Source organism: Diplotaxodon limnothrissa, linkage group LG22 (genome assembly GCF_057381915.1).
Source record: "Diplotaxodon limnothrissa isolate DT_005_m linkage group LG22, D_limnothrissa_male_GT1.1, whole genome shotgun sequence".
NCBI classification, from domain to species: Eukaryota; Metazoa; Chordata; class Actinopteri; order Cichliformes; family Cichlidae; genus Diplotaxodon; species Diplotaxodon limnothrissa.
This window is the reverse complement of record NC_140616.1, coordinates 5,912,685-5,939,531: the sequence shown is the minus strand read 5'-3', so window position 1 is coordinate 5,939,531 and position 26,847 is coordinate 5,912,685. Positions and strand designations below refer to the sequence as shown.

Sequence of the window (26,847 nt, the reverse complement as noted above, 5' to 3'; positions counted from 1 at the left end):
ATAAGAAGCTTAGAGGACTTTCTGTATCTGTGACAACAAAAGTGAAAGGGATGTTAGAGAAAGTGTAAAAGCTGCTCTAAATGAAAATGTAAATGACACTCAACAAGTGTGTGTGTGTGTGTGTGTGTGTGTGTGTGTGTGTGTGTGTGTGTGTGTGTGAGAGAAGAATCAATATTCATATTACACCTTTAGGGCTGTGATCATCATCCTAATATCCTCCTGTTGCTGCCTCGACAGGATTGCGCTCGTTTGTATCCTCCTGATTCGTATCTTCTAACAATGAGACCGTTTTGAACCTCTGGTGGGGATTTTGTACCTAATGCAGCAGTGCAAAAATCTTCACAGCTGCATGCATGAGTAGGCCTACCCATTCATTTCAGATATTTCCATTCAATTATACACTCACACTGAAAGTGAAGCATTTACAACACTTTTCTAGTCTTAGAAAACTATTTCCAGTTTATAAGACCAGTTAAGCTAAAATGTGTTATATGAAGCTTATCTGGAGCACCTGGAAAAAAAACAGCAGGAACAAGAAGAACAAAGGCAAACAGCCTGCATCCATCCAGTCTTTGCTAACCCAACACTGACATACAAGACTGACAGAATGTATTTAAAGTTTGTCCTGTAACTTAAAAACATAGAAAACTGTGAAAACCTAAAAACTGCAAGATATAATATGCTGTATATTGATGTATCTTTTACCTCAATATCTCCACACCTTAAAATGGTGCTAATATGGAAACTTACATACACCTTTGTGGTCCTTGAAAAGGCGCATTGTTGTCTTGAGGTGCATTAAGCCCACATTTGTGTAGACGGTACCTGTAGGGACAGAAACAGACTTCTGCTGAACCCCAGGTTCTGTGTTTCTGTCACGGCTGTCGAGGCGAGCCGTGTGGTGTTGGAAGGAAAAGGACCCAAAATGCAGGCAGTTGACTGATAATGCAAGTGACGTTTATTTACATGTAATAGGGTGACAGAGCTGACAGTGAGAAATGACTAAAGAAACCTAAACTGGAAAAACTAATTAACAAACCTGAGAACATAAGAAACGGGGTGTGGCGCAGAGAGAGGAACGAAACGCCATGGAACACAGACAAGCACAGACCGACACCCACTCACACACAAGCAAATCAGGTAATCACACACAGGAGGGAAGAACAGCTGATCCCAGTACACAAAGACGATCTGGAGGATACAAGCTGAACACAATGACAACAGACACAGACCTTCAAAATAAAACAGGAAATCCAGAACACGAACAGGGCACAAGGGGAGGACACAGAACAACAAAATCAGAATAACTAGAACAGAAGAAAATAACCATAAAACACAAAACGCTGGGTCAACGACCCAGCACCATGACAGTTTCTGTGAGTGCATGTTAGCAAAGTGAAAAATGAAATAATAGAGGCATGTGCATCAATAACACAATCAGCCCAATGGAAACAGTGCAAATGTGTTCAGCTTTGCAAAGCAAACAGTGGCACATTGGGATGCAAATGAAAAAAGCAGCGAATGGAAAATCAGCAAGTCATATGATTCTGCACATGTGAGCCCGGCTGTTGACATAGTAAGCATGAGTTAGCATGTGGGTGACATGAGCGTTTGTAGGGAGAAGGATGTTTAAGCGATATCAGCACAGAAACGCTGCTGAACGGGAACCTGAACTGCACAGTGAGCTTCTGTATCCGAACACTGCTCCTCACATCAGCAGTAAAAGGAACTGTTGTTGCTAGGGAAGGCTTGTCAGCCATAATGAGTGAATGGACTGAAGCAGAGAGCTGTACATACAAGGTTACGCAAACACGGGGACAAAACCCAGGCACTCAGAAAGCGTTTATTGTAGTGCAATCAATTTAACAACATCTAAGATCCCCGAGTCTGTCTTTTTGTAAGGAATGAAAAAGCTTCCCTGGCAACTGTTTCTGGACTGATTGCTCTCATGTGACAAGATTACGCAGTCAAACATGGAAACAGAGGGGGGAGTGTGTGTTTGTCAGGGAGAGAGCAGGGCTGATGAGTCAGAGGAGGCTGATTCTGACGCAATCCTCCCTCCTCTTCCTCTGCCTACATTACTGCTTCTTGAAGGCTGATCCTTCTTCCCCTGCAAGAAACAAACATAAAGGCATTAATGTAACTGACCTACTCTTTACCATCGCTGATTCCATATGTTATGTAATTCTGGATATACTTCACAGTATTTCTTCAGGTTATCATTATATGAGCCTGAGCATTAGTCTTATGCATTACATTTGGGAGATTATTTCAAGATATCTCCAACTTTAGACGTACACTCTACTTAAATCTAATGCTATGATATCTAGAGGTACACCTAGTTTAAGTGTACAGGCCTGTGGATTGTTGATTATTTGGTAATTCAGTTCTTTTTAGTTAAAAAAAACATTTCAGATATCCACAGGGACATTATTTCCACATCCACAGTGGTTATACTTACACATCCATGTTATTTGTCCATGAACAAAAATGACTCACGAGTCGTTCATGAGGCTTTCACTTTCACTAAATACAGTTTCACTTTTTCATTCTTGAAAAAAATCCTACGGTTCAAATGGTTTTCTTTTATAATTTTTCAGATAATTTCAGATACAAATTAGATTTTAACAGGTAAAAGTTTCACTTCAGATGTTTAAAATTAAAAGTAAAACTTTTTAAGATAAAGTTGCAAATATGTATAAATGTTTAGCAGTGGACAGAGGATTAAAAAGCTCCACTGACTATTAAACTTATGACATCAACAACAACATGTGTCTCAGTCAAAATTATATTCTTTATAGTGAGAACCAAGAAAGACAAAGTCAGTAACTGTACTATAAATAGAGTATCTGTATTTTCTATGAGATACTTATCAACAAATACTGCAGTACATATACACCACCTATCAAATTTCAGCTTGCACTGGTGAATGCAAGTGTTTACTTTTAAAATGTGATTTACAAAAGTTGCAAGACTGATAAAGAAAAATTATGTAAACAAATTTATGAAATGTGCATCTTTGTTGTCGTTATCAATATTGCCTCTATAAGCTCACCAGTAAAAATATTTGTTTAACAATAAACAGTCAGTCGATACAAAGATATGATCACATACAGGATGTGCAGTTCAGTTTCCATCCACTGTGCAACATTTTCAGGCCGGTTGCACAATAATCACACCCTTATTGTGCAGATTGAGTTTTTATCTAACATCCAACAGATCACCGGCTGTTCCCTGAGTGTGCCTGGGGGAACATGGTTTTAAATAACTGCTGTCTAAATGAATTACATGCTAACTGAAATCTGGGATCAAAAGATGTTGCTTTTATTATTTTGATAACACAGTTACGTGTCTGATAATCTCATTGGAATCCAGCAGTGAAATGATAACTCCACTTTAACGTGATGCAAAAGTCTCGACTCATCAGGGACTACTTCAGTGAAGCTTATTGTCCATTTTCAAATCTTATTTGAAATACAAATACTAAGGTGCACATAACACTCCACAGGCACATAATACCTGAAAAATAACAAGACTAGAGAAATACCAAAAACATTTTTCAAAATTACATTAAAAAATAGAGACAAAAGCGGAGATGATGGATATGCGTCTAAAGAGACATACATACTAGATAGGACAGGGTAGGGGAAGGAATAGATTGTAGTTTAATGTCAGAACAAGTTAAATTGTTGTTAAAAAACTATTTATATAAAATCCCCAGTTTATCCCCTTTTCCTGCTTTAATCTGTAAAATAACACTCATCACTTCCAGCTGAATCCCACCTCCTTCCAGGGAACACTAAGTGCAGAACACAAGAACGTATTTTATGGGTAAAACTGCTCCTGGATCAGCGTCGCTCTCGCACACTGGGGGCATTGTTGGCAAGGCGTCTACGTGGGATAAGCGCATGCGCCATGTTTCATGGTGCAACGCAGACGCAGATCGACAGCAATCACGATCAGAAGAAAAAAACAGATGTCAGTATTTTTCTTTGACAAACTCCGACAAATGAGATGTGGATTATTACGGCGATCATAAACGGATTACAGGTGCAAGAGTTCGGCAAACAGCGCAATCAATAAAACTGCAATCGTTTTTTAGTCACGTGGTCACGCCTGGCCAATCAGAATGAGCCAAATCCTACGGAAAGTATGTCCTTTGTTCGGATATTTCGACAACTTTATTCGCCTAATTGTGGCGAATAATCTGCGCGTCTCTCTGGATATGGACACGGTGTTTTTATGAGCTCGGGCTCGCGTTGAACACATTTTATCGCGGTGTTTGCAGAATGCCACGTGTCCAGATTTGATGAACGGGCACGAGCCGTCACATGACTCCCCTCCCCCACCCTGCGCAGGGAATGGGGGAAGAAGGCGGACATGTTTGAGGGAAATGTGTTGGTTAAAAAGTATCGAGGTGGAAGACAAGAAGATAATTTGAAGAAAGGTTTCGCATTATTTTGGGATTTATCATTGGAATTTCTTACTTACTTTACATTCCAGACTTTATTGACTTATACTCAACATTCATTTTATATTTTTATATATATTTTTAAAAATGTTTAGTTTAATGTTTGTTTTTACAGCACAATGTTATGAAAACGTTAGAAATATTTGAATCTGTATTAATATGTGCCAGTGCTGTATCGTGTATTTCAGTGACATTGCAGAGAATTTGTAACCTTGGTGTGGGGGATGGGCGCAGTGGTTAGGTAACCTTTTGTGTGTCGTCGTTTCAATGAGTTTAAGTCGTTTTTTTTTTTTTTTAAAAAAAAGAAGCCGCTTATATAGGTTTATTAAGTACGATTTTTGTACTATTATCTTGATGTTATTTGGTCTTTTATTGTTTGGTTGAACCACAAAGGTGTGGTTTGATGGTTTAATCTTTAAAACAATAGTCCAATCTTTAATTTAATTATTCCCTTGGACTGTATTGGTTAACGTAGTTGTAAATATTTCGGTTGGAGCTTGATTTAATCAGGCTTTGGATGAGGTTGTTAATGAAAACTGCTGTGTCATTCAGGCGTTGGTTTCTGTGACTTTCTTATAGGTGTTCGTGTTAGGTTTTTATTGCTGATGAAAGATGTAAATGATGGCTTCAGCACAAACATCGTTTAGTTAAATTATGTGTAAGGCCTGATCTGCGCCCTTTCACAGCGTGTAACTGCGGGTCGTGGAGGCCTCGTTTTACAGGCTTGGCTGGTCTGACTGTTAAAATTGTGGCGCTTTCTTCACCAAGTGTTGGGATCTTACACCGTTTGCGCGTGTAAATCGAATATACGGCGTTTTACAGGTTTTTCTTGACATTGTGTGTTTTGAGTTGAGGGTTATTTGATCATATTACTGTCTCTCAACGTGCTTAAAGATGGCGGCTGTGCTTCGTTTCCCTTAGATAAAAAAATGCGGATGTACTGTTTAGTACAACGCTCGTGGGAAGAAGCCCTTGGCTCTTCGAGGGTACGCGTGACTGGATGCAACAACCAATAGGCTTCATGGTATTTACCCTGAAAGCCCGCGTTACAGCAGCTTTGACCAATACCCGTCGTCGCTCTCAACACGTTGACGTAATGTAATATGATATGGAGCAGGCTGGCTTCCTTGCCCTCGCTTTCTGGAGGGATAATAATGGCGGAGCCAGTTGCATACAGTATATCTTAAAGGCTGTAGAAGGGTGGACCAATAGTGTTGTGCAACTTATTTGACGGACAGGAAAATCTTGCGAATAGGCTGACATGAATTGCAGGTTGGAGAGTTTCAGTATCCAGGGGTGTGGTCATTTTAACTGACGTCGTGAACAGCCAGTAGAAATCCAAGGGGCGGGGACGTTTTGGGGTGGTGTGTCCAATGGGTTTTGCGACGGGTCTATAAAAAGCCGGGTGTAGTCGCATAGTCGCCATTTCAGCGAAGCAGATTTGAAAGAGAGCTCCGTGGCGGGGAACGGAGAGATCTGACGACTGGAGACGGATCCTGGTTTGAGTGTAGCTAAAAACAGAATCCGGATCCATCCCGATGGAAATGGCTGTTAACCCGCCCATTGACAGGTATCTACCGGTATAACTGACTCTCAGCTTTCCATCAGTCGGAATATTGTGAACATTTATGGTTATTTATTTTAAATATAACGGAACGGGCACCCTGTTTGCTGTAATGCCAGTTGAAGAGAGGTGGACGCTGAGTATGCTACAGGAAGGACTTTATCGTGTCGTTACAGGCATTAGAAGTGACTTTCATGTGGAAGAAGTAAGGTTGTTTTGGGCTTTTTAACATAACAAACTGCGACTGTTGAGCGCTGTGCCGGCGCCATTTTCGGCTGCCGTTGGCCGCTCTCTCACACTGTCTAGCAGTTAGCATTACTAGCTCTAGCCTGAGCCCAAAGGGTTGCTCATGAGACGCGTAAGTATCACGTTTGGTGCTGTATGTCTGCGTTTATTGACAGTGACAATTGACAATGCTGACCTGGCATCTTTTAAGAAGGCTTTATCTAATGTATAAATGTGGCATTTGTGTAGCACAAAACCATAGTTAAACTTGATCGTTGTGCAAGTACATACGTAGGGGGGTCGGGCGCACCGCCACGGCAGAGTCACTGCGTGTTTCGCTGGTTTGTTGTTGTAGCCATGTGGCGGTCATGGGGTTGTTGTGATCGCCGGTGTAACGACTCCATTGTAGCATAACGGCTAACGCTCCGTTATCAGTAGCACCACTACCAGTTATTTATGTATTATTAAAGTAGTATTGTCACACATACAGAGAGCCTGTCAATGTCTCTGGTAAATGTTATTTTTAATGTAGGGTTATTAGTATATATGTTGGGTGTTTCCCTTGGTTGCCTGGTTACAGCGCACACTAGCCCCAGTAGTTAGCAGCTGCTATCATTTTGAACTAATCCGATAATGCCAAAAAACTGTCTCTAAATATGATAAATTTTTAATACTTTAATGGAGAATCTATTTTTTGTCTCTTAATTTGTTAAATATTTTTTGGGCCAACATGTTTTTTGTGTAGTGCTGTTATATTTTGTACATGATTATTTCCCTTTTTAATAATAAAGTACACTAACTGTCAAATGTGTTTCCAACAGTTGTATCATTTAAAATGACTGGTTTACAATAGCTTTGCACTCCTTTTGTTGTATCATGTTGCTAATTCTTCTTACATTTTGTGTGTAGGGTGGATCAGTGCAAACATACCTTTAGGCTATGCATAGGAGACTTAAGCTACTAATCCCATGGTTATATTACTTGCACTGTTTGCTTAAATGTGGAACTTAAAAAAAAAAAAACAATTTTCTGTTTTGACTTAATGGTAATGGTGCAGCATCCAATAATACAACACCAGCTGTTTCAGGCTTTTGGTAGAAACCAGTTTTCAGGCGGGTGACCTTAAATACCCCCTCTGGCCTTGGTTAGTCTTGTAAGTCTTGTGGTTCAGATGGTGGGCCAGTGAAGGTGGATCATGGTGAGTCAATACTTTGCAGCACTGAAAGAGGACAACTGAATAAACAGAATTGCTGGTTTTTACATTTTTCTTTTTAAATTAAAAATACTAGCATTAGTGTCACTGTAGATTTGATGCTAATGCCACCAACAGTCCCCATCCAAGTAACCAGACTCTGAAAATACTGCACAGTTAATGACATAAAATACAACTACTGTTACTTTATATCCAGTACCCGTAACTATGCTGTTTGGCTCTAGAGTGTATAAGGATATGCTTTCTTTACACCTTAGTGTTATTAAAGGTACACATGGAGGCACAATGGTAAGTCAGGTCAACACCAGAGTTCAACAGAGATGGTCTTCCTTCGCTGGTGCAAAGTGTCGTGTTACGTATTGGTAATGTGACTTTTGTATAGAACTGTTTTCTCCTGTCATCTAAACATAACTCTGAAGTCACCAGGCGCTCATAGGTACAGTCATGGTTGCAGAGAACGAGTTTAGATAGTCGGTGTCTCGCACCTGTCAAACACAGAACAACAAGAAGTAGGAGTGGCTTAGTGTTAATACTGTGACAAGTTAATGTGTACCCTAAGCTCTGTTTATATATAATCACAATCCTGTGTTAATGACTAATGGGTGGCTTGTGGTAGACAAGGTTAGGAATTAGAATTTGTGTGTAAATTTTCTACACTATTCCAGTCATTACAGTAACATGGCAGCTTAAACTCCTCCCACAATCTAAGTTGTTGTTTTTTTTTTAAAGCATGGAAATGGGTGTTGGGTTTAAGTCTGAGTGAGACGTGTAGAAGAGGAAGTGCTTGTACCAGTTCACCCAGTGTGAGCGCTCAGGGTCAGGCAGATGGGTGCTTGCTAACAAACGTGTAGTATCCTTTTTGACTTTGTATCAAATTTGACATGATAACAGGAAGCATACGTCAACAAGGGAACACTTATTTATTATGAAAGTTGATTAGCTTACATGGTAATCCCAGGATGTACAGCACAGAATATTCATTGTAACCTTTCTATAATGAGAAGAAAAACTTAATAGAATTTCATCATCACAGCTCAAACCAAAATACTCAGTTCCTTTGTAACTGTGCTCTCTGCAGCTCCCATGTTGGGCCCGATGCCAGTATGTTGGGAATAATGATGGATCAGAACTGTGGCACAGCTGGAAAACGCATCCGAAAACCTTCACTGCTCTACGAGGGCTTTGAGAGTCCTGGAATGCCCCCCCACAGCCAGATGACCCCTTCCGGGCCCCCGCAGCCCCCGGTGAAGGACCCCAACCGCCAGGGGAGGATGACCAACCAACTGCAGTTCCTGCAGAAAGTCCTGCTCAAATCTTTGTGGAGGCACCACTTTGCCTGGCCCTTTCACGAACCCGTGGATGCTGTCAAGCTCAGCCTGCCGGTGAGTGTATAGTTTCAGGTTTCGGTTCCTGTTTAAAGAGTGAAGTTTGAATGTTTCCTACCCTGAAAATGCCTCTCTTCCTCCAGGACTATCACAAGATCATAAAAAATCCAATGGACATGGGCACAATTAAGAAGAGATTAGAAAATAACTACTACCGCAGTGCCAGTGAGTGCATGCAGGACTTCAACACCATGTTTACCAACTGCTACATTTATAACAAGGTAAATCTGCCCTGGTCAATATAACCAAAAATTGTAAAAATATATAGTATAAAATATTTAGAGCAATACTACCCTTGTATATTATGTATCTGTATATAATTATGTCTTTAGATGTTGCCTATAGTTATTAACTATAGTTAATGAATGTATTATGTATAAAGTGTGTTAATATCATTGTTTTAAAACCATTTTGTGTGAATTTCCTTCACTGCAGCCGACAGATGACATCGTGCTGATGGCTCAGTCTCTGGAAAAGGCGTTCCTGCAGAAGGTGGCTCAGATGCCTCAGGAAGAGTTGGAGCTGCCTCCCCCACCTCCACGCAGCAAGTCTGCAAAAAATGGCAAAAAAGGGAAAAACAATGCAGGTGAGCAGATGTGTCAGGCCAGCAGCTGTAGTACACTCAGGACAAGATCAGTCACTTCACAGCCTGATTCTCCTCTTTCACTCTTTCAGTCTCTGGAGGCGTGACAACAGCTCATCAAGTCCCAGCTGTCTCTCAGTCAGCATACTCGCCTCCCACTCCAGAAACGCCCGACTCAATCCTCTCCACCCCACCACAAACCATTTTGTCCAAGAGCATGCCCCACGCCTTTCAGACTGAGCAGACCATGCCCACAATCACAGGTCTCCTGCCCACCCAGCCCACGGCTAAGGTAACTGTAACGCTTGACTTCTTCTATTTATATTTTTGGAATGTGTTCTAAAATTCATGGAGACTAGACATGAAACGGGATTCCTCTGACTTCCTCTGTTCTTCTTTTCTCATCTACAGAAAAAAGGTGTGAAGCGGAAAGCGGACACAACCACTCCGACCACCGTACCCATGCCTATAATGAGCACGATGGGCGTTAGTGGCATGGGGCTGGGGCACAACTCACCGCTAACCCTGACCTCTCTGAGGGTGGACCACAACAGCGGCATGGGCATGGGGATGGGAATGAATATCAACATGAATATGGGCCGACCAGCAGTGGTTGTAGGCACCAAAGGAGCAGGAGGGAACAGGAGGGGAGTGAGCGGACGACCCATCAAACCTCCTAAGAAGGACTTACCAGATTCTATCCTGCCGCCGCCGGTGCGCCGCAGCAAGCTGAGCCCTCAGATGCGTTACTGCAGCGGCGTCCTGAAGGAGCTGCTGTCGAAGAAGCACGCCGCGTACGCCTGGCCGTTTTACAAGCCTGTCGATGCCTCGTCGCTCGGTCTTCACGACTACCACGACATCATTAAACAGCCCATGGACCTCAGCACCATCAAGGTACGCATTCATTCCACAGACTGAATTTATCACTTCTGAAACTGAAGTTCAGAGACTGTTTATCTAAAATCTTTTCTTTTGTTGTTTTAGCGAAAGATGGACGGCAGAGAGTACCGTGAGGCGCACCAGTTCTCCGCTGATGTTAGACTGATGTTCTCCAACTGCTACAAGTACAACCCTCCTGACCACGATGTGGTGGCCATGGCCAGAAAACTCCAGGTGATTTTCTTTATTTCAATGATTAAAAAAATTAATTGGAACTTTTAAATTCTCGCAATTTGAAACTTCTACTTCTCATTTTCAGTTGCATTTTTTTTAAACCAAACCATTTTCTCTCTCCAGGATGTTTTTGAGTTCTGTATTGCTAAAATGCCAGATGAGCCTCCAGCACCACCGAGCTCTTCCTCGTCTTCCTCATCCTCTTCATCCTCCTCTGAGAGTGAGCTCAGCAGCGAGAGTGAGGAAAGCGACAGCAGCCCAAGCTCCGACTCTGAGGAGGAGAGGGCGAACCGTCTGGCAGAGCTGCAGGAGCAGGTGTGTACAGCAGCATGTCTGTAAACACATGTTCACACACCGGTTGTTCGCAGCACTGATGCCATTTTATCTTTTTATTTTTTTGATCTTTCAGCTAAAAGCTGTTCATGAGCAGCTCACCGCACTCTCACAGGGCCCCATCGCCAAACCCAAGAAGAAGAAAGACAAGAAGGACAAAAAGAAGAAGAAAAAGGTTGAGAAAGAGAAGCACCGGAGGATAGAGGAGGATGTGACACCTGTCAGGCCGCCCAAGACCCCGAAAATGACCAAAACTCCAAAATCTAAGAGCAAGAGTGTGCCCTGCCCCGTGATGCCGATGAAGAAGGCACCGAGCAAGAAAAACAACAAGAGCAAGTGAGTGCTGCCACCTACTGGACAGTTTATGAGTTGACTGCATTGTGCACATTTTTATTTTGTTAAACACTCCCTGCTTTCCTCCAACAGATCCAAAAAGGCCAACGTCATCCCGCAGGTGGCCCACGATCCCCTCGTGAGCCATTTTGACTCAGACGAAGAGGAGGAGACGGCGCCTATGTCGTACGACGAGAAGCGCCAGCTCAGCCTGGACATCAACAAGCTGCCCGGCGAAAAGCTCGGCCGTGTCGTTTACATCATCCAGTCCCGTGAGCCGTCGCTCCGAGACACCAACCCCGAGGAGATTGAGATAGACTTCGAGACGCTGAAGCCGTCGACGCTGCGGGAGCTGGAGCGATACGTCATGACGTGTCTGAGGAAGAAACCCCGAAAGCCTTACAGTTAGTGAACCTCATAAAACATTGGGAAGAAAATGAATAAGCACTGGGTTAGTTGATCTTTGGTTAAAGTTCTCCAGCTCATTGATGTTCTCGTCTTCTGTCTGCAGCGAGTAAGAACAGTGCTGGAAAGTCGCGGGAAGAGCTCGCTCTGGAGAAGCAGATGGAGCTGGAGAGAAGGCTGATGGACGTCAGCGGTCAGCTCAACTCTGGAAAGAAGCCGATGAAGACCAAACGTAAGTCGTCCATGGTTGAAGAGTGAAACTTTATCAACAACGACTAAACTGGTCCCGGTGTTGAAAAATGACCAAAAACTACAGCCATGGAGCATAATGTAGTTTTCTTGTTTTCCTCTGAACACATCTTGATGTTGTTTTGTTTTCTTCCTCCAGCCGAGAAGCCTGCAGCCGACACCCACACCCAGCCGTCGCGTCTCAGCGCCAGTAGCTCCTCCTCTGACTCTTCTTCATCATCCTCTTCGTCCTCGTCCTCAGACACAAGTGAGTCAGACTCCGGCTGAGAGACAGACTCTTCATATGAAAAGATGTCCCGTTGGACTCTTTTCCCCCCGAGTGGACTGAACTTATTTAAAGCTGCTGACGGAGCTGCAGGAAGGGCTGGCGAGCCCGGCAGAGATGGAGCGTTCCCGGCGCTCAGCTCCGACATGAAGGAGGTTCCTGCTCTCCTCCCTGAAGAACCGGCCTCGGCGGGTGGAGTGAGGGACGCTCCATCTCCTGCACATAAAGAAGATTGAGGCGTGCGTTGGAGGGATAAGGGTGCTAGAGCCAGAATGTGTCTAATTTCTGGAGATAATTTTCCCTTCTCACCGTGCTCCCTGTCTTTATGCTGTATAGACGAGGTGTACAGTACTCAATACATTTCTTTTATAAAGAAGCATTTTATGGAGCTAATTTATTCCCTCATTGTGGGAACAATGAAACTGGCATGAGCGAAGTCGTTTTTGTTTGTGTTTCTTTCTTTTTTTTCCGAGTGGATAAAGAGGGGAAATATTTGTGTGTGTGTTTCTGTGCGAATGACGTCGTGACGTTCTTCATAGTTTTGACGCAGGCGTTGAAAAAGTGGGTCTGCACACAGAAGCACCTTCAGAACGCATGAGATACAGAGGAGCTGACGAACATCTGCACACATCTGTTGGAGGGGCATGAATGTTTCTGTGTCGGCTGTTTTCTCATCCTTTTCTCTGTAAACGTGTTGCTTTTTCTAATGTGACCAATCTGCTAATAAATTGTGGGGGCGTTTCGTCCTGTGCTCAATAACATCTGTTCCTCTGATTTCTTTAATTCAGTCACAAAAACATCGGATCAGAGAGGTTTTAAATCCAGAAGTTTGTCTTTAAACAATCGGCCTTCGAGATCGACGGCAGCTGAAAGTTTCAGTTTTATTTGACTTTACTTTGTGTGATTAAACTTTAGTACAGCAGGTTAGAGACGGCGAGTTTGTTTTGATCGAGTAGACGCCGACGATGGATTCGTGTTGTGATGATGCACTGTTTCGTTTTGTTTGTACTACTAAACCAGTTTGTGATTTTTAGGGTAAGGTGTGTTTTCTGTTCTTCTGCAGCGGATTATTTATTTAGGAGGAATTTTAAAAAGGAGAAACTTTTCATACTGAAAGCAAACGTTTGTGGACAGGTTACGTGTCGGGATTGTGGAGGTGTAGATAACCTACAGCCTCTGAGCATGTTTTTGTTTCCCTTTGATTCCTTTTTTAAAGTATTTTCAGTCTGAAGTTTGTCAGAACCCTGAAGCCTGTGTACTCCATCGCTTCACCTGAACATCTGTACATAAATAAACTGAGACGTCTTTTCACCGACTTTGGCAACGTTTTATTGACATCCTGAGTTCAAACAACACGACATAAAAAATACATCAAAGTTTTCAGTTTGGCGATCAAAGAGAGGCGCAGATTAAAGTATTAACTGCAGTTTGTTTATTCTTTTGCTGAAAGAACTTTTTAACCCTAATCTGGACTTTTTAAAACAAACGCTCTCATCACAGAGGGGAACAACACACAACTGGAACTGAGCATTAAAATCGAGTTCCTCTGAATGACGTTCTCACAGTGCCTGACTTCATGTATCCTCACATGTGCAGCCTGCATCCTGCTGCAAGCAGTTTTCCTGCATATTAAAAATCCTGAGATTCTCTGACATGTTTATATTGATTATTAATAATTATTACTAATAATAAAAGGGAACAAGAAGACAAAATCCATTTAATACTCCAAAACAGTCCTGCTGCACTGTGTAACCCCACAGACCAGCTGAAACTTCCAAACATGAGTTTTTTGACAACAGATAAAAGTCCAGAATAACACAGAAGATCATTTAAGTATTTGGTGTCACATTTAAAATCTATTCTTAACTTGGGAGTCTTAATAATATTAAACAACCTTTTATTAACATTTTATTAATGATATATTTATATCAGCCTTTAAATGTATTCAGTAATGATGCTGACAGCTGGGACAAAAACATGTAAAGATATTTTTGTGATATTTTAATTGGATTTTATGTAAATTAAGGTGTTTTATCTGTTGCAGCCGAATTAGTTTTTGCTCTTAGTCTAGTTTGGCTCATTTTTCATGAAAGCTCCTTGAAAGATGAAAGTGAAAACCAGATGAAGCAGTCAGAAGTTACCAGGCAACAGGATCTCTTCTTGGAAAATAAATAGAGCAAAGAGGACACAGTGAACTGGACTTCAGCACATCGCTGACGCTGCTGATAAATTTCTTTTTCATTTCTCAGGAAAAAGCTGGACTAGAGTTTTTACAGACACTTAAAAGTGCAAGAGTAAAAACAGACAACAGAATTATGACGGAGACGATTGTAAATCAAAGCCATGTGTGGCTAAATATATAAATGTTCCTCTAAAGGTTTCTGCAGCACATCAGTGTCAGATTTACTGATCATAAGATATTTAATGAGAATATTTAAATAAATCTACCCAGTAAATGAGGAAAATTAACTATATTCTAAACTATAAACGTTTCTGAGTTCTCACTGCGGTGTAGACTGATGCGTTGAGTGTTTCTTCTTCAGTCATCTTTCTCACTCACTATGTATTAACAGACCTCTCTGCATTGAATCATACCTGTTATTAACCTCTGTCTCTCTTCCACAGCATGTCTTTATCCTGTCTTCCTTCTCTCACTCCAACCAGTCGTAGCAGATGGCTCTGCCCCTCCCTGAGCCTGGTTCTGTCAGAGGTTTCTTCCTGTTAAAAGGGAGTTTTTCCTTCCCACTGTCGCCAAAGTGCTTGCTCATAGGGGGTCATATGATTGTAGGGTCTACGTTACAATATAAAGCGCCTTAAGGTGACTGTTGTTGTGATTTGGTGCTGTATAAATAAAATTGAATTGAACAGACTGATAACAGAGATTGACTGCCCTCCAGTGGCCACAATACGTATTTACACCACTGGTATCCTGCCACATGTAAATACTTCCGGTATTGTGGCAACCACAAGAGCACCTGGCTTTAGCCACTGTAAGGTGAGGAGCGCCACAGTAGGCGGAAACGTGTGACTTCGACTTTAATAGCGAAAATTAAATTGCGTTTTGACCACATTGACAGAGCAGAGAAAATATACTAGACAACAGATTAAGTTGAAATTATGAGATAAAAACATTTTGCATGTAAAAAAAAAAACAAAACAGTTTAGGTTTCAGCAGAAACAACACGTTACACTTTGCATGTAATAGATTTGGGGAGAAAAGTCTTTACAAAAAGATACTTTACAAGATACTTTTGTAAATTGTATGTATTGACATACAATTTAATAAAGGCTAACTAAACTAACTAACTGGGCAATAAAAGACATGAATAAAGTGCAATGTGCAGTAAATGGAACAATTTACATTGATGTTACAGACAGTGAAAAGTAGTGAAGTGAATTTGTTCAATAAGAAGCAAAAAACAAATACATTTGAAAGTGACCGCTACATAGGTGTCAAAAGAACACATTTTTCTTTACTCAAGTAAAAGTATAGATACCTCTGTTTAAAAAGACTCTAGTAAAAGTATTGACTCATGTTTTTACTCAAGTGGAAGTAAAAAGTACAGGCTCCAAAACATACGTAAAGTACAAAAGTATAAAGTAAGGTAAAGTAAAAGTAGAAACAAAAAAGTAGCAAAGTAAAGGACAGATACCCCAAAAGTCTACTACTAAAGTACAGTAACAAAGTATTTCTACTTCGTTTCTTTCCATCTCTGATGCCAACAATAAATCATATTTTAATGCAAAATGTGGTTTAAAGACTCCAGCTCTCTTACTTAAATATTCCCATGTTGTAACGCATGATCAGTGTAAGCGGACTTGTTGATTCCTACTAACGGTGAATGACTCTGTTCCAACCTTTACGATCCACTTGCGCGGTTTGCAAGTCACGTGTTTCTGCCTACTATGGTGGTGACGTGTTTCCGCTTACTGTGGCGCTCCACAGTGGCTGCGCTGGTATTTAAACAGCTGTAAATGACATGTTAGACTATAATCCGTGAAACATGTTATGAAGGAAATTTCTTTGTTAAGAGTGAAATAACAACAAATATAACATAAAAGTGGCCAAAAGTTTGGATTGATTATAATGTAGAAACAATAATCATACAGTCATAAAGTTGCCTAAAAACAGGGCATTTATTTGTTTTGTGTAAATCCTGTTCACTACAGTCTATTTGACATTTTAGGTAAAGACGTTACACATAAAAACATACACAACATTTTTGGTAGACGGTCACTTTTTGGCCCAACACCGGTATCGATTTCAAAATAAAATGCCTGTATTGGCTTTTATTTTTTTTACTGATGATGTTGGGTTTTCATTACATTAAACACTGTTTACCTTTTTTCATCGTTTTTTATCGCCGCCTGATGGACAAACCTGAAACTACAACAACAGCAAACTGTCATGGCGGCTGCCACAAGGCTCATCTCAAGGTTGACGCTGGTCACCGGTTAGTTTATGTTTTATTACGGATCCTTCACAGAGAAATAAACCCGACCGTTTCTTTTTGTCTCAGATGTTTTTGCTCCGTTAAACCGGGAGAGGTTTTCTCCGTTATCTCCGCAGCTGAAGGAAACTCGCGCTTCATTAAACTTCTCTGCGAGTTCAGAGGAGCTGTGAAGTTTCAGACTGACGTTCAGACTAAGGAGATTTATTTTGTATCATGTGAAGCTGTTCAAAGTATTCAGCAGCAGCTGATTCATATATAATTAGACGCATCTGTGCAGCTCGGTTATTGTTGCCGTGGAATAAACTGACGACAGGAAAGGCGAAAGGATCGTTCATATAGCCCACTCCTTCTTCCGGTCAGTTTCTCTAGCAAATATTCCCAAAGATAACAATACATTATTTTTAATGCACACTAATTAATTATTCAGAGTTTAGGCTGCTTTCAGGTTATAAAGAGATTAAAATTTAGGCTCCAGCTCAACATCTGATGCATAATAAATTTCACCTGTGGAGAAAATGTGAGTTCATATTGTGTTTTAGTGGAGATAATGTTTCTTATTGTAGCTCAGGTTAGTTTCCTGTCATTTGCTCCTCGTGTTTAAGTCATTTGTAGTAAATCGCAACCTTTCATTTTAAAACAGGAAACGCAAACATCAGAAACGTTCATTTCCAGGCAGGCAGCACATCAGCAGCTCCTAAACTATTAAATGTGGATGTTTAATCAGAGCAGGAAGCTTTGAGCGGACCTGAGAGCCCTGCAGTCGTGTTTTCTCGACTAACTCTAGTCCAGATGTTTTTGTGGGGACTTTTGTTTTCATTTCAGAAACATCCTGAGCTCCTGACGCCTCAGACGCTGCTGTTTCCTCCTCTCTGCTCCTGCTCTGACTTCACGCTCCTCTCTTCCCACCCAGGTGGAGGCAGTGGGATCGGGCGGGCGGTGTGCCAGCGTTTGGCCTCTGAGGGCGCCTCCGTGGTGGTCGCTGACATCAGCGAGGAGTCGGCCAATGAGACGCTGGGGAGTCTGCAGAGCAACCTCAGAGGGCAGGTCCACACGGCGGCTGTAGTGGACGTGTCGTCTAAAGAGAGCATCAAGAAGCTGGTAACGAGCGTGCAGGTGAGAACAACGCTCCTGCTGTGCGTTCGTCTTTTCCTCCTCCTCCTTCTTTAACGTAAGCTCGTTCCTCCTGCAGACTCGGTACTTCCAGCCTCCCTCGGTGTGCGTGAACGCAGCCGGCATCACTCAGGACGACTTCCTGCTCAACATGGAGGAGGAGCAGTTTGATAAAGTCATCCAGATCAACCTGAAGGTAGGCGGCGCTGACACCTGGCAGCTTCTCCTCCATCTCACACTGCAGGCCGAGAGACGACTGAACACAGTTTAAAATGATGCGAACAGCAGAACAGTGACGGGCTGTTTATTTGTTTCCTGTTAGTGATTAAATCCACTCGAGCTCACAGGTAAAAATATATTTGAATCTTGTGTTAGATCAGAGTGAAAGGATTCATTTTTCATTGTTCTCTCCCAGGGTTCATTCTTGATCACTCAGGCGGTCGCTCAGGCTCTGGTGGCCTGTGGAGCGCCCAAAGGATCCATCATTACTGTGGGCAGCATCGTGGGAAAGGTGAGATACGAGCAGGCGCGGTTTGGGTCACAGTTTTGTACAGAAACATAAAAAAATGAGTCAAAGTTGGAGATTTTTGTTCTTTAGTTTAATTTAAAGGGAGAAAATAAAATAACAAAAATAATTAAAGACAGAAAAAAAATCTCATTGGTCATTATTCTGTTTACACACACAGAAGTAAAAAAACACCCGAACATAAACCTGTAGGCAGGCTTTGAGTTTACAGTCTGTATAAACTGCCCTGTTTATATCTCTGGTTCCAAACCTGCACATTATTAATAAAACTCTGATTTTTTTACTCTGAGAATGAAGCTGAGCTGACAGCAGACTGAAGTCTCAGCAGTGACTCGTCCTGCAGCTCCACTCTAGTCGAGATGCAGTCAGTGTCCTGTGAGACGATCGAGTCACGACAGTTTCAGCGTCAGTTTATTTTCCTGCTTGACTTTTCTTTGAGTTTCTTCGCATCTGTTTAAAATTAATTGTATTTACATTTTATTTTTACATCTTAATTGATATATTTGTGTAAATAAAAGCTCCAACTCAGAATTGGATCTTGTGTTTGTGCTGGCTTCAGGTAAAAGTGCAGTGCATCATCCTGCAGATGATGTCTACTGAAGTTTTTGTTGCCTTGAAGTTTTCAAAGTAAAAGATGCATGAAAGATATTGTATTCCTGAAGCAGCTTTAAAAACCACTGCAGGTGTTCCTCTCTCTGCGGGTCCTTTATGGTTTATGTGGCCTTTATCTCATGTCTGTTGTGGTTGTTGTTTGCAGGTAGGAAACATCGGTCAGGCTAACTACGCTGCCTCTAAAGCTGGAGTCGAGGGTTTAACAAGGACCGCTGCCAAAGAGCTCAGCAGGTAAAACAAAGTGATGCAGCGACGCGCATGAGCTGACCGGAAACTCACCTGTGTCTCCGCCTCTCTCTCTCCAGGTTTGGGATTCGCTGTAACTGCGTGCTGCCAGGGTTCATTACGACTCCAATGACAGATAAAGTGCCAGAGAAGGTTATTAGCAAGGTACAACACGCACGCACACACAGGTGCACACACGCACACAGACATCCACACAGACACACACAAACAGGTATCTGCTGAATGTGACGTGAATTTAGTTTTTTCCTTTTTTTAAAACAATTTCCTGGAGTCTGATCACTGCAGCGAGCTGTTAAACATCATAAAAACTCGTAAAAATATTGTGACTGAAACAAAGCTGCCAACATATTCATTTACTTCCTGCTCCTCAGTGAAGCTGCAGCCATGTTTGTGTTTCAGATCGAGTCCTTGGTGCCTCTGGGAAGGATGGGCGAGCCGGCGGGTCAGTTTCATATCACTGATGCTTTTCACTGTCACTCTTCATCCAGGACATCAGATTCATAGATGTGTCGTTCTGCTCCGGCCACACCGACACCAGCTGCGTTTAAATGAACACAAAGCTGTTGGATGAGTGGGATTTGTCCAAACATCTATATGGAACATGAGAACATCAGTGTTTCTGCATTTTAGAGTCATCAGCCACTTTAACGAGTGTTAAAATAGGACTGTGCTAGAAAACAGGAGTCACACTGAAACTGTCACACGCGGTGAAACAACCGTTCAAAATACAGACAAAATGCACTTTTTTGCGTTTTTCTCAGAGAATCACGAGAAACAGATCAAACATCTGTTTCTGTTACACTGCTTCATTAGGATGATGCAGTTTCAGAGTTGACACTGTGACACTCACAGCGGGGAAACAATGATTGACGAGTTGAACTTTTTCAAACAAATGTGTTTTTCAATTCTGAAACAAAAGTTTAGAGGGCTCAAAAATGCTGAAACAAATAATGCATATTAAAAAATGCATAATTTCAGCCCAGCTCTCTGACAGCTGTAACTCAGAAAATGTTGGTGGCATGAAGGTGAACGTTTGCATGGCCTCATAAAACAAACTAAAGTTAATTCATTAAAGAGATCAGCTGATGGGCTCTTTGTGTCCTCCAGAGGTCGCTGATGTCTGCGCCTTCCTCGCCTCGGACGACTCTCAGTACATCACCGGAGCCAGCATCGAAGTGACAGGTGCAGTTTCTCTATAAACTTTTCATTTCACATGACAAATGTTTTCAGTTTAACGAGAATACCAACACATCAGGACTCGTCTTTCTTTGTCAGGCGGACTTTTCATGGGTTAAATCAGCCGTCCGGCGAGCGCCCGACTGAAGACTGTGAGACTAGTTTCTACGTAATTATTATTTTTTGACTTGATTTTGATTGTGTGAATGTTTTTGTAATTTTGATGTGAACCTGTCACACGTTGTCTTAATAAACACTAGAATGTAATGTTGAATCTGAATGAAGCTTTAAAAAAGTTTTAACATGTTTGTGTGTTTTTGGGGCACAGCTGGGATTTGAACCAGCTGCTTTTGAGTTTTTAGTGTCTCCACACCATCATCACCACCAGAGCCTCCTCAGGCTTCCTGTCTTCTCTGAGAAGGTTTACATAATAACTCTGGCTTTAAAAACATTGTTGGAGGTCAAAGGTCAGCACACACAGTTTGAACCTGAAGGCTGAGCGTCCTCAGATGTTGCAGGTGTTTAACTCTGAGCTGCGAGCCGAGGTGCTGGCAGGCCTTTCAGGGCTGTTTGTTTCATAATCGGAAGCATCTTTGCTCCATCTGTGCTGCAGTTTTTCTGTCTTTTATTGTTGAAACCACAGCAGTTTCCACTTTGAGTCGTCTTCAGCAGATGCTGTTTCTCAGCTAAACATGTGAGTTTGGAAACAGGACCCATAATCTCAAAGACGACGTACCAGCACATTACGTCCCCCTCTGAGTGACACAGCTGGGCTTGACTTGGTTTTAGAAGTTTAAATACAGCTGCTGAGAGGAGGAGAAAACAATAACGATGCCAAAATCTGTCTGCAAAACACTCGAGCAAAGAAAAACTGAGGTTTCTGTTTTTGTCTTTATAAAAAGTGAAGCTAGCAGCTCTCCAACAACCTGTCTTTTACTCACAAACGCATAAAATGTCTGAAAGCATTTTGAAATAATTACTTGCAGAGAACAAAGTTACGCTAACGAGGTTAACGAGTTAATCCCAGTTCTTTAAAAGTCTGTGACTAGTGATGAAACCGAACTGATGCTGATCTAGAGGAAAACAGGGGCATAATTTCAGAATGGCCACAAGATGTCGCTGTTTCACCTTCTAGTAACAAATAGAAACAGCAATCACTAAAGTAGACCATAATAAATATTTAATGGAGAGCACATAAATAATTTGAAGTTAAGGATATTTTGTTATATTACCAAGAAATAAATTAATATTGTCACCAATGCAGATTATGCTACTAAGGATTTGGGGAAAATACATTAAAGTAAGTCAAAAAACAAAACATGAAGCTGATCCAGAAGATAAATTAATTAAAAAACGCACAGAAATAAAAACATAATTACCAAGAAAACCTGTAGAGCTCTTTAAACTGCTAAATAATAAAGCATTTAAAATACATTATTAATAGACATCGTTCCCTATGTTGTTGCCTATGAACAAGTACTTTGACAAATAGCGACACCTTGTGGCCCTGTGTAGTAAAATCATGACAGCAGTTTGGAAGAAAAACAAGAGTCAAGCAGCTCTTTTTAAAAAGATTATATATTACAGAAACAAGAATTTTAAAAAATTACTTACAGACATTATAAAATACTTTTCTTTTTTCAGCACCATATTTTTATGTTGAAACGGCTTCAACACAATAAAAACAAACAAATAGTTGAGGTCATTCTCTCTGGAGGAGGGCAGATTTTTTTGGTTTTGGCTTTTTCGGTCATCCATCCTCCGGTTTCCTGCTATATATATTTAAAAAAGCACAAACAAATAAAACCAGAACCCCAGAATTAAATCGCCCCATCATTTTTCACTTTCCATCCCACGGAGGCGGACGACCTTCGCCCCCCTGCCTCTCTCACAGCCTCTCTCTCCCCCGTGGTGGTTCAGTATCTTTACCATCACAGCTCAGATCGATGCAGACTTTAAGTAAAAAGTTGTTCCGCGATTGCAAACCTGCAAAAGCCAACAAGTGAAACAGCAGCAAGGACAGGGACGTGACAGAGGTGGAGAGTCACCGTTTAATCATTACAGTGGAAGCAGGATGTAACAGCACAGTACAGTCGATGCAAACACTAAGACGGGATCTTACAGTAACGTGTGGCCACAGATTCTTATTTTTATTCCGTACAAAAGGAGTTTGAACAGGGCGGAGCACCGCGGTGAGTTTGACCTTCAAGTGTCAGCTGCAGGAAATAAATACAAACCACATGTGACTGAAATATTGGTTGGTTCTTGTTTTTTTAATCTCAAAGCACCCTGTTAGTTTTAAATAAATACAATAGAATATCACTATTTCTGTACAAATGGTATGTAATGCACATCTTCCCCAGGTACAAGCTTCATGAATTAGAAGAGACTACAGGAAGGAGTCGGAGTGGACACTACACCTTTGACACGTTTGTGTAATTAGCACCTTACCACACAGGTCAGTAAAAGCGTGCATTTTTATTTGCTGCTGCAGGAAAAACAGGAGGAATCTCTGAAGCTCTGACATGTTTAAACACTGATGGAAAACAACAAAGAGTCCAGACTCAGCAAACACCGGAGCGGCGTGGTGTTAGCGGCCTCGGTGAGGAGTGATTTAAAGAATCGGGTCTTTAAAAAAAAGGCACCAGCAGCATGCAAATACAACAGCACTGCATTTAGCACAGTTTACAAAATGAATGGCTTTGATTTCACTGGTCACACGTCTCTCCTGCCTCGTGCATGCATCACATCGGCTCAGCGCGGTCTCGCTCCTCTCGGGTGGAGGAGGGATTGTCCTGCACCTCGCCACACGTTAACCTCGGTGCTCAGTTCCCTGTGTTTCTGCCGGTGTCGTTAATTCTTTGGTTCCTTAAAGTGTAAAAAGATCTGAATGTTACTCTGTAAACAGCATGGCTGAAGAGTCGCCCCTGATGACCTCACAAAGAGCCTCATCTACAGCTCAGGGGAACGTTTCTGACCTCTGGCTGTTCTTTTATGCTCACGTTTGTCTCCTGTTTTGCTTTCATGTGATTTTAACTGCATCACAGATAAAGGCGGCTGCACGGGAGCCTCTCACAGCCTGAACGACCGTCAGTCATGCTGCCTGCAGAGTGAATGTAGATTAGAGAAGTGGGAATGAGTGTGACCCGTTTCTGGGAGGAGATGTTGGATGGGGAGGTAGAGGGGCATCAGACCTCAGGTTGCCGGCTCGCTCTCAGGTCGGTGACGTTAAAGAAAACACTGTTTTATGTTGAAGAACGCTCCCTCCTGGCTTTATCTTCGTCTCGCGCGGCGGGTCGAAGGTCTCCTCTCCGCGAGTTTTTCAGATTTCTCTCCTCTTTTTTTTGTTTTTGTGACGTCCATTAATTGTTGGGAAGATGTTGGTTTCCCCGGGCACGCACTTTACTGTGAGCGCGTGTTTGTCTCACAACAACTGCATGTATATGTAAGTGTGTGTGTGTGTGTGTGTTTTATATCATTTACAAATTAATTTACAAATTACTGGGCATGAATGTTTTTTTCATATATAAGTGTGTCTCTAAGTGTGTGTGTGTTTGCATGTATTGTGTGTGTTTGTGTTCTTAGGCTTGGAAACAAACAGGTCCCACTTCAAAACCAAACTGCTGGTTTTTCTCCCCAAAGTCTGACACCTTGATATCCCGCAGAGGAAGATGCTCCAGCTGTGGCGTGCTGATCTCCAGGACCGTCCTGTCGAAGCCCTTACGATACTGAGGAGAGACACAGAGACACACACGTCAGGAAACCACAAAATGAAAAAGGTTTATAAAGTTTGTGTAAGTTGGCACATTAGGCTGAAGTTAGAGCAGACGTGGTTCTTCTCTTTATGTAAAACAAACTCTCCCGTTGTACCCGCTCAAAAACAAACAGCTAAACACTTCATAAAATCCTCTAAATGTTCCTCTTGTGTTTTGCAGCTACATGTGAAACCGTTTGTCATCATAGTGTAATTAGTGATCGTTCTCAAATTTAAATCAACCCCAAAGATCCCATAAAATGAAAACTGTCTGTTATTGATGAGGAACGTGACACAGTGTGGGGTTAAACTCTCGTGCTTCTCCAACAGCTCAGTCACACGACATAAAACTCCAACCTGTTTGTGACAATAAGTAAAAAAGCGGCTGCTCTCAACTTATGAATGAATGTTTTTGATCTCAAGGCGACCGCCTGGTGTAAGGCGAACTGTCTCCAACCAATCACAGTCCAACTTAGACCGACTGCAGTCACTCTCAGACAGATTGGTGAAGGTTTGCCAATAATTTTTGTTCATCTACAAACACAATTTGCCCAGATGCTGCAATTAACCTGAGTCAGTCTGCATCGATGAGCACAGCTCGTCTGTTTTGTGTTTCTTTGCAAACAGCAGACTCGACTTATCTGGTTGCATTTCTGGTTTAAACTATGCAAAAGTCTCGAGTCTGCTCTTATTTCTTCATGTTTGTCTCGCTTGGAGTCAGACTATCTTTACATTTTTTTAAGTGGTCAAAGTTTTTCTTTGCACATCGTCTACTTTTTCATTACTTTCAGTTCATCCTTGTACCTGAGCATTTTCAGAGGGAACAGGTCAGAGTTCATAGATCGGTGTTAAACCAGTTAAACATTCAATCGAGAATAAAAAAGGCACCTGACTCAGCATGAATCAGTGTTCTGTCTACAGAAAACAGACAACTCTAAGCAGTTTGTTCCATTTCTTTGGCTGAATCTATGAAAAATTAAAAAAATGACACACTTTAACAGACAGAAAATCGTATTTTGTGATTCCCAAAGAGCGACTAGTTGAAAACATATCTCAGCATGCTGTGCAGTGTGTCCTTAAAAAATCTGAGGAAACTGGACAAGATCAAAGTAGTGGTGCTAAAAAGTCCTAAAAAAACTATAGCAGCACCAAAGTTGCACAGAAGTTTTCAACTGACTGTGAGTTGTCGTAGACCTGCTCTCTGTCTGCAAAGCAACCATTTCCAAGGTAATGAGATCGCAATCATTTAAAAACACTGTTTTGTCTAATGTGACTGCAACATCACAGAAAAAGAGGCAGCTTAATTTACTAGGACTGGATGAGGGTCAGACTAACTCTGGTCCATCATACATGGTTACGATGGTCCAGAGGAAAGATGTGACAGCTCCTCATCACCTTCAGTGACACGGAGCCTTTAACAGGTCTGGATGTAGTTTTATGTGTGTGAACTCACAGAGCAGCCATCGATCACGGCTTTGATGTACGGGTTGGTCTCATAGCTCAGCTCCTCGTCGTTGGCACCCAGGAAGTGCAGCGCCCTTTGGTAGTTGTTCTCGGCGCTTTGGTCGGCCCAGGCCACGGAGCGGTGGCAGTGGTAGGTGAGGTTCTGACGGGCCTGGACGCTCAAGAGGCGCAGGAAGCCCAGCTGGACCACGCCCACGGGATCACCGTTGGAGTCGACGTAGGAGAACTGGGAGGAGGATGAGAAAGGAGAGGAGAGGATTTAATGATAAGACAACAAGCAGCAAGGAGGAAAAGTGTAAGATGAGTGTAAGGATGCAAACAAACGAGGGAAAGAAGGTTAAACATGTCAAGAACTAAACTATTAAACTTAATTACTAACCTTACTACCAGTGGAAAACTGACTGTACCACGATCCTGGAGTCTCTTTGTCCCAGGAGCTCATCTCCACCTGTGACCACAATGATCCACGTCACACATTGTAGTTAAAGTTTCATTTAAACTCTGTTTTCACACAGACAGATAAAAACACCTTTTTTTAAACCTGGGCGGCAAATTTCCTCAACATTACTGCTCTGACATCTTAGTTTTGTTATAAATGTTAAATATTTTTTTTTTCTTAGATAAAATGAGAAAATAGAAACCACCACAAACGCTTCGGGAACCCAAACATGTTGATTTAACCAAATTATTATGAGTTTAGTTAATAATAATGTTTTTTGGCAGAGTTGTTGTTTTTTCCAGATTGCTGGACTGACCGTGTTGACGTCCTTGCTCGGGTACAAACACGTCTCTCCAGCACTAAAGTTACAGAAGACCTTGAAGGAGTCTCTGGAGCAGCCCTGATTGGGGTCGATCCAGTACTCTCCTGCAGGGGGCGACAGAGAAAAGAGGTGGGAAAATGTAAAAGTCTGACTTTGACTCTTAAAGATGTTCATTCATCATCGTCCTGGTACTGATATAAGTGCCAGGATCAGCTGCCAGGTTTGTTTTGGGTTTTGTGGTTTGTTTCCGTTACCGTCTTTGAGGTCGGGCTGGCTGAGGTTCAGGTCCTGGCAGGTGCGCGCGGGGCTGTCCTGAGTGCCCATAGGGAAACGCATCGTCTCGATCTCTTGACGGAGGGAGTTGAGAGAGCCAAAGATCTCCTCCATGCCTTCGCTGCCCATCAGGAACTCTGTGCCGGCGGTGTCAGATGCCGGCATGTCAGGGTCAAACTCCGGCGCCAGCTGGCTGGCATCGATGGAGCGTTTGGACTTGGGACTCCTCTGGATGGGCAGCGGCTGAATGACCTCACCAGGTGGGCCCTGGGAAGCAAGTTTACATCATTAACTGCAGTTCAGAGAGCACATGGAGAAGATTTAAATGAAGA

At 42.1% G+C, this 26,847-nt stretch overlaps 4 protein-coding genes across 5 annotated transcripts in view; 3 read left to right on the top strand and 1 right to left on the bottom strand.

The window, feature by feature from the left end:
• LOC146609264 (class I histocompatibility antigen, F10 alpha chain-like) overlaps positions 1-26,847 on the top strand; it is a 217,268-nt gene that overhangs the window by 73,037 nt on the left and 117,384 nt on the right. The gene's annotated exons all lie outside the window — the stretch shown is intronic.
• brd2a (bromodomain containing 2a) lies at positions 4,849-13,445 on the top strand. The gene is made up of 12 exons (XM_085345809.1): positions 4,849-6,041; positions 8,552-8,855; positions 8,942-9,079; positions 9,294-9,444; positions 9,534-9,733; positions 9,853-10,335; positions 10,426-10,554; positions 10,678-10,869; positions 10,964-11,223; positions 11,314-11,624; positions 11,732-11,857; positions 12,014-13,445. Exons 1-12 carry the CDS (start codon positions 6,010-6,012, stop codon positions 12,139-12,141), a joined length of 2,454 nt encoding a protein of 817 aa, XP_085201935.1. The 5' UTR covers positions 4,849-6,009; the 3' UTR covers positions 12,142-13,445.
• hsd17b8 (hydroxysteroid (17-beta) dehydrogenase 8) lies at positions 16,536-22,909 on the top strand. 2 transcript variants are annotated; one of them, XM_085346781.1, is made up of 9 exons: positions 16,536-16,593; positions 17,504-17,706; positions 17,783-17,899; positions 18,119-18,214; positions 18,987-19,072; positions 19,147-19,231; positions 19,487-19,529; positions 20,195-20,269; positions 22,758-22,909. In XM_085346781.1, exons 1-9 carry the CDS (start codon positions 16,548-16,550, stop codon positions 22,874-22,876), a joined length of 870 nt encoding a protein of 289 aa, XP_085202907.1. In that variant the 5' UTR covers positions 16,536-16,547; the 3' UTR covers positions 22,877-22,909. The 2 variants fall into 2 exon arrangements, with proteins under 2 accessions (XP_085202907.1, XP_085202908.1); XM_085346782.1 differs by lacking the exon at positions 22,758-22,909 and adding an exon at positions 20,363-20,416.
• Positions 23,845-26,847, bottom strand: part of col11a2 (collagen, type XI, alpha 2) — a 39,420-nt gene continuing 36,417 nt past the window's right edge. Inside the window, exons 61-65 of the mRNA XM_085346780.1 lie at positions 26,497-26,782; positions 26,237-26,346; positions 25,861-25,929; positions 25,471-25,707; positions 23,845-23,991 (exon numbers count right to left, since the gene is read on the bottom strand). Of these exons, the coding sequence (XP_085202906.1) occupies positions 23,845-23,991; positions 25,471-25,707; positions 25,861-25,929; positions 26,237-26,346; positions 26,497-26,782 (849 nt within the window). The remainder of the gene's footprint in view (positions 23,992-25,470; positions 25,708-25,860; positions 25,930-26,236; positions 26,347-26,496; positions 26,783-26,847) is intronic.